Below are 6,836 nucleotides of genomic sequence, written 5' to 3' on the forward strand. Positions count from 1 at the left end.
AAATCTTATGGTCTGAATAATTTAGAAAGAATTAAGCATGTTCTTCAACATGCTTCAGAAATGAAGATAAATGTTTTTATTTTTCCTGAAAATGATCCTTAGTAAATTTTCCAAATACAGAATTGGAAAGTCAATAAAATAAATTTTATTTAGAAGAATACACATTGGAATTTAACCACTTAGTCTTGGTTAAACAAAAGTTTTTGGTTATACTGTGATTCTGTTAAAAGTGAATTAGCTTTTATTGTTGCAAATATCTTGTCCTAAAGAATGAAAAACAAAAACTGAAAAGTAGACTACACTTGCCTATAATGTAAAGGCAACTGCACAATGAACAAACCTAGTAAAAACGGAAACATTTACCAGCTGCAGTTTGGTCTCATGCTTCCTCTGGACAGCTGCCTGCTCCCCTGTAAGCAGCAAATCCTCTTGCCCGTGAAAAGTGGGTGTTGGCTGCATGAGGAGTCTCTGAAAACTCATTTTGCCAATTAAACACAACTACCTACAATATTTTATTTTCCTTTTAAACCACTACCCTAATTATACAAAAACAACAACATTATTTTAAAATTTCAGTGGAACCCTGGCCAGGAAGCTCAGTTGGTTAGAACGTCGCTCCAATATGCCAAGGTTTTGGATTTGATCCCCGGTCAGGGCACATACAGGAATCAACCAATGGATGCATAAATAAGTGGAACATCAAATGGACTTTTTTCTCTCCCCCTCCCTTCCCCCCCCCCTCTCTCTGAAATCAATAAGTTTAAAAAAAAATTGCTGGATGTATACTCATATACATGCTACTAATTCACACAGAGAATTAGGGATGAAACATTTTGTAAACAATAAATATTCCTATGATGTGCTTTGAAACTTGCAAGTAAAGAGACAGATTCAAATGGATATGTGTGTACGCTTTTCAATCATCAAGCTGGTTAAACTGGATACCACATTTCACAGAATCCCCTTTCTTGTCTGTTCTGGTTAAAAGTTAGCCGAACGGGGAGCTTGCATATCTGAGTGGGAAGTGAAGTGCTGGCCATTTTCCTCCAGGGCTTTGGAGCGTGTGATGGTGCACAGTGAAGGATGACCACAGACGCTGGTGCCAGCTCTCCCTGGCGCTCCCTCACAACTCCTCTTCCCGACACGGGCCTCCACGTTCCAGCTCCTCAGACAGCTGTTAAACTCCAAGTCCTAAATCAGATCCCTTGTTCATAAAACACAGTGGCGCTGCTTTCCCAGCGGAAGCTGACCTATAGGCTTGCCTTTAAACCTGCCGTGTTTCCGTAGAATTAGAACACAGTGTAGCCTGGCCAGCACTGCCACTGGGACAGATTGGCAGATGCGACGTCGTCACAGCTGATTAGCTTCTTTTATTTGTTATGAATGACCATGGCAAAATACACGTTTTCAAATGCCTCTCTAATATACATGGATGTTATCTGATTCCAGGAAGTCAGTATGCTTATTTAGAGAGTTTGTCAGGGGACATCTTACTAAGGAAATTACAGAGCAAAAGAAATTAGTCTACTGGGAGTAATAATATTGCAACAAAATGATCAACTGAAAAAAACACACCCTGCTCTATTTCCTATAAAATAAAATAATATGCCTTGTGAATTGTAATTCCTTTAGATAGAATTAATCCCTTATAGGCATATTGCCAAGCAGAGAAAAGCCAAGCTTTAAAAGAATAAAAGTCTAAAATAGCTTATCAAATAGAGCAATTTCATCATGTAAAAAGCCGTGTAGTTTTAGTCCGTCCTTCACATGAAGGCTCTCTTACCATAGCGAAGATCTGTGGCTTTTGTCGCTTGGCCAAATCAATGATGTCTACTCCATTATAATAGAGATTTTCTAAACATCCGTGGAAGTTTTTCTGGGAGAATGACACTGATTTTCCAGGTGCTAGAATCCCTCCAAAGCTGATCTTAGAAAGAAAAATGGCATCAATAATATTGTTTAGTGATTTTCTGATAATCTGCTTAAATAATTATGATTAGCAATTATTGCTAATATATATATAATAGCCCAGATATATCCATTTTTCAGCACCCTATACTGTCATACTGTTACTGTCAGAGATATTTTTTAAATAAAGATACAGATTTTAAAACAAATTTATGCAAATTTATATGCACTCAATTCTCATTTACATTAGACTTTAATAAGCCTTCCACAATGCTAATTACCCTCAGATTTGATATTTATTGATTGATGAATAAAAACACCTCTTTTTATCCATGGTAAACCTGGTCTGTTTAATAATGTAACTGATTACAATCACATTTCATTTTATATACATTTCTGGCACACATTGATACTTAAGCATTTGAATTGATTGCTAATGAATTAATAAATCTAATATTTGCTATATCCTCCCAATAAATCTTCACAGTTCAGGGTGCCCTATAACAAAAAATCAGGCAACACAATTTGTATTTACTTGTGGCAATGAGATCTCTTCCTGGAGATTTCTTGCATGTGACATTCTGTGATTACACATTTCAAGTAAAAAAGATTCTCTATAATAATAAATTAACATAAAAATATAATAAATTAACATATTTGAGAAAGGTGAAGTCTCAGTAGAAGATGCCCAAGCCAGCCTCTGTGCACTATGTCACCTCGGGGTTCTCCAGGACTTCGACTCACTCTGAGAGTGGGGTTCTCTTTTGCTGGACTCAACCCCATACACATCCTCAAACCTGTATCCACGGAAACATAACCATCACACCTCAGAATCCAGGTCCAGGGAACTGAACTCCCCCTGGGCGTGGAAGCGGTGCCGGTGCTCGTCCACGGTGAAGTTGACCAGTTTGCCCGCGCGCTGGATGAGCACCGCGTGCCAGTGCTGATCGTCCAGCAGGCTGCCCAGGGTGAGGTTGATCCGGGTGTGAGGAGAGGGCAGTCTAGTGTCAGCTTAGAAAAGAAAAACAAAAGCACTGTTATTCCCAATCTTAAAAAAAAAAAAAGCTTCCTTTTCATCAGTCACCATCTTTCATAATAATCACCATCTCCTTCCATGCATTCCACCCCAAACACTAGTGTGGATTTACCTGAAGTGGAATAGAATATCCTCTCAACCTTGCTGTAATTTCTTCCACTGTTAATTCTTTTTATTAGTATTACCCATCACATGCACATTTTCAATATAAATTTTATCTTTCCTACAACCTCATTATTTTTACTACCTTAATATTTTTTAATGACCCATCTCCTTCTTCATGATGGTAAGAAAAGCTACATAGGTCTATTGGCACTATGTAAAAACTCTGAATGGGGATCTTACACAATTTGCAAAATATGAACCATTTCCAATGAAAGTACAACACTGGGGTGTGTGTATATATATAAATCCCCTGAATCTAGAAATAAAGTGCCTTAATTGTTATAAGATATAAACACATAAAGTTACTGAAGTGATATCTAAATGACCAGATTTTCAAGCTTTTCACCAAAGAGTGGTACCTGAATTAATAAGTAAAAAGAGTTTTCCCCTTCTCAGTTCCAGTGTGATGTGATCTCCATTTTGCCCTTCCCTGTGGAGTAGAATCCCATCACTCTGCATGGTTTTAAATTTCAAAGAAATAGTCTCCTTTATGGGGCTCAGGGATTTTTGATCAAATCTGTAGAGGAGAGAACTTCTTCCATCCAGATCAACCACCTCTGATCCTAGAGACAAAGACATTAAAAGTCGTTTTAAGATAGACTTGCTTTTCATTAAGCATCTTAAATGTCTATGTACAGAGAAAGCATCATACAAACATGTAGAGTTTAGCTCCCAGCCAGTCGTAATAAGGGAAAATAAAACCACCACTTATCTAACTCCCTCCTGACACCTGGGATTGGTTCCATTTTAGTCTTTGCTAATCTATTTACAAAATCCATTTTAAAATATATTTCTAATTTTCATTTATGTTATTAAACGCTCTTCTTTCTCAGTCCATAAAAAAAGAAAATCAGAAAAATGGTTATGATCAATATTCATAGAGCCACTTTGCATATTCCACAATCAGTATTTTTAATGGTGTTCTTGAAATGTCAAAGTTAAATGTTTTAGCTCCTGAAAAAGTGGTTTTGATATTTCCAAATTCTTTCATACCTGCCCTATATAAAGGATTTCCTATACAAATAAACGCACATACATCAGACACACCAAATGCCACTTCAAATAAATATTAAACTGACCTTTGTGTTTGGTTTTACTTTATTATTTTTGTGGCTAAGTAATAGTATTTAACAGCAGTGCTATTGTCTTTCTTTTCAAGGGCGTCGTTAAAAAGACATTCACTTAATGATATTATAAGGGCTGTTCTGCTGCATTTGTGTCATAACTGTGACATTGACATGTTTGTTCAGCTTTCTGACAATGTCTTATCTACTCATTGTCAAGATCACTCTTATTCAGCTCATCTGAAAAAAGATGTCATGTTATACTAGTAGCATAACAGTTCATCTGTCAAAATCAGTTGCACCCTGAACAAGAAACACAAAAAAAGAATTGATAATACTCAAAACGCCTAGCAGTGTTTTCTACATTTCACAAGTCAAAGATTTTTTTGAAAGGCAATTACCCTTGAGAATGCATTTATGTAATAAATGAAGAGGTTAAGAAAATCCAATAAAATCTGAAGCTATTTTTCAACTGGCTAGCTAACTTCTCCCAGTCAAAAAAATGACATTACAGTTAACTCATCTTATTTCATTTGACAAAATTATTACAGTTACTTGTAGTATACCCAAATATGCATTTCATTCAGATTATCCATAATATTTAATGTGAATCATTTATATTCACCACCACCCAATTTTTTTCCAACTGTTCTATACAGCTATCTTTTGAAATTTCAGTGATTTGATATTTCCACATCTTGCTAATGTGTTTATAAAGAATTCACCAAGTGCACATGAATAAACATTGCATTCTGTGGAAAGAATAATGTTAACTGAACAATTATTCCTTGTTATATCACTGAAAAAAATGTGCACAGTAAAAACATAACTCTGTGTCAAATACAAATAATGTGTTCTATGATTATTAGATTACAATAAATTAAGAAAAATTCCAATAAGACAGACATTAAATGTGGACACATTTAGAGCAATGCAGTTATCGCTGAGTTAATGTATCGCTTAAAGGCAACCATAGTAATATTGGTTTTATTTTAGATAAAGTCTATCTTTGGAATTGGCTACCAAGAGAATTTTTCCGCAGGAAAGGTTTAGTCTGTGTTACTTTAGTTGACTTTTTCTTTTGTTTTTAAATCTTCTTCAATATTGTTATTATTGCACTATAATGGTCATATTAACCTTTCATGGCACCTAAAGCTTTTGTGCCTGGAATATTTCCATCAGCAAAACGAAAGTGAAAACCATATCAGACAACTGAAGCCTAAAGCAATGGTATATTGTTTTGTGTCTTAAACTGTAGCCACCTGCCATTTTCTCTCACTTTTACCCATTTCCTTCTTACTTCACAGGTATAACACTAATTTGATGCATTCATTCAATAAATATTTATTTAGTTCATCCTATGTGAGGCACTGTGATGGATGCTTAGATAAAAAGATTAATCAACACAATCATGGCCCCATGGCTTCCATACAGTGAAGATGGACAATATATACCAAGTGAACAAATAAGTTCATAAACGATTATAGACTATAACAGGTGTTCTGATAAAGGTTAAAAGAAGACTGGGGTCACTTTAGTTAAGGTAGTTGGAGAAACTCAGTTCTCAAGTCTAGTAACCTGACTCTCAAGCAGATCGCAATCAATAATCTACTCTGCGTGGTCTTCAAATCCAATTCTTGTCCTCATAAATGACAATTACTCTTAAACGTTTCATTCCAAGAGGCCTGGACATTCTCCCAACACATTCTCTGCTTCATTGTCATGAAAGGAAGCTCCAGGGATTGCTGGGCGACTATAGGGACAGTCAGTAATTTAGCTCTCAGAAGGAGGAAACATGAATGAGGGGGGCTGGCCTTGGAAAAAAGGGGCCTGGAAGCCAGAAAGTATTGAAGTAGAGGAATCAACAAACTGGCTACAATCACATCACAGATTCACAAGCATGTGAATCATACCCTCCAGGGAGGGAAATCTAAACATAATTCAGAATGTGAGTACAGTGCCAGTACAGGATTCTATATATACATGCAACATATACATATACATATACATATACTCTCAAAAAAGAAAAATATTCAGATGATTCCTAACAGTATTACTTTAAGTAGAAAATTCACTTATAATGGCTCTACTATAAGTCATTTTTCTTAAAAGCTATATACAACATATCTGATACATGGAAAGCATACAACTTTAAACAATAATCATAAAACACTAAGACACATAAAGTTAAGGATATAAAAATCTTAAACTATCTGAAAAAAAAATCTGTTGAGAGAGAGAGACAGCGTTTGAATTCAGTGCCCCATCGTCAGCATCTAGCACACACTCCAAGGATACTGGTGGGAAACATGGATTTAGACTCCCTTGAAAGTGATCTTACCACTGTTACAAGAAATTGGAGAAACTGAAAAATACATTGAAGGCAGAACTTCATATCTTTTCAGTGTCATACTGAGCATTTTCTAACAGGCCCCATCTAAAGATTATTTAATTCTAAAGTTAATATATGTCTGATTTTTCCATTTATTACTGATTACAGAATCTGTTAAGGAACATTTTAATTTGTAGATATTTTTCCCAGTAGAGATTCAAATGGCTTCTATGTGGTAGAAAATACATCTCCAAAGGTTATGGGGTTTTCTATTGCCCTGATGGACACTAACCATTTGCATTTAACCTAGTACCAGTAACCCAACACTCTT

General features: G+C 35.6%; 1 protein-coding gene across 1 annotated transcript in view; it reads right to left on the bottom strand.

The window, feature by feature from the left end:
• The window catches only part of CNTNAP4 (contactin associated protein-like 4), a 246,043-nt gene that overhangs the window by 87,736 nt on the left and 151,471 nt on the right, over positions 1–6,836 (bottom strand). Inside the window, exons 5-7 of the mRNA XM_015558780.1 lie at positions 3,469–3,672; positions 2,735–2,919; positions 1,784–1,927 (exon numbers count right to left, since the gene is read on the bottom strand). Of these exons, the coding sequence (XP_015414266.1) occupies positions 1,784–1,927; positions 2,735–2,919; positions 3,469–3,672 (533 nt within the window). The remainder of the gene's footprint in view (positions 1–1,783; positions 1,928–2,734; positions 2,920–3,468; positions 3,673–6,836) is intronic.

The sequence above is a fragment of the Myotis davidii genome, unplaced genomic scaffold, assembly GCF_000327345.1.
Source record: "Myotis davidii unplaced genomic scaffold, ASM32734v1 scaffold453, whole genome shotgun sequence".
Lineage (NCBI taxonomy): Eukaryota > Metazoa > Chordata > Mammalia > Chiroptera > Vespertilionidae > Myotis > Myotis davidii.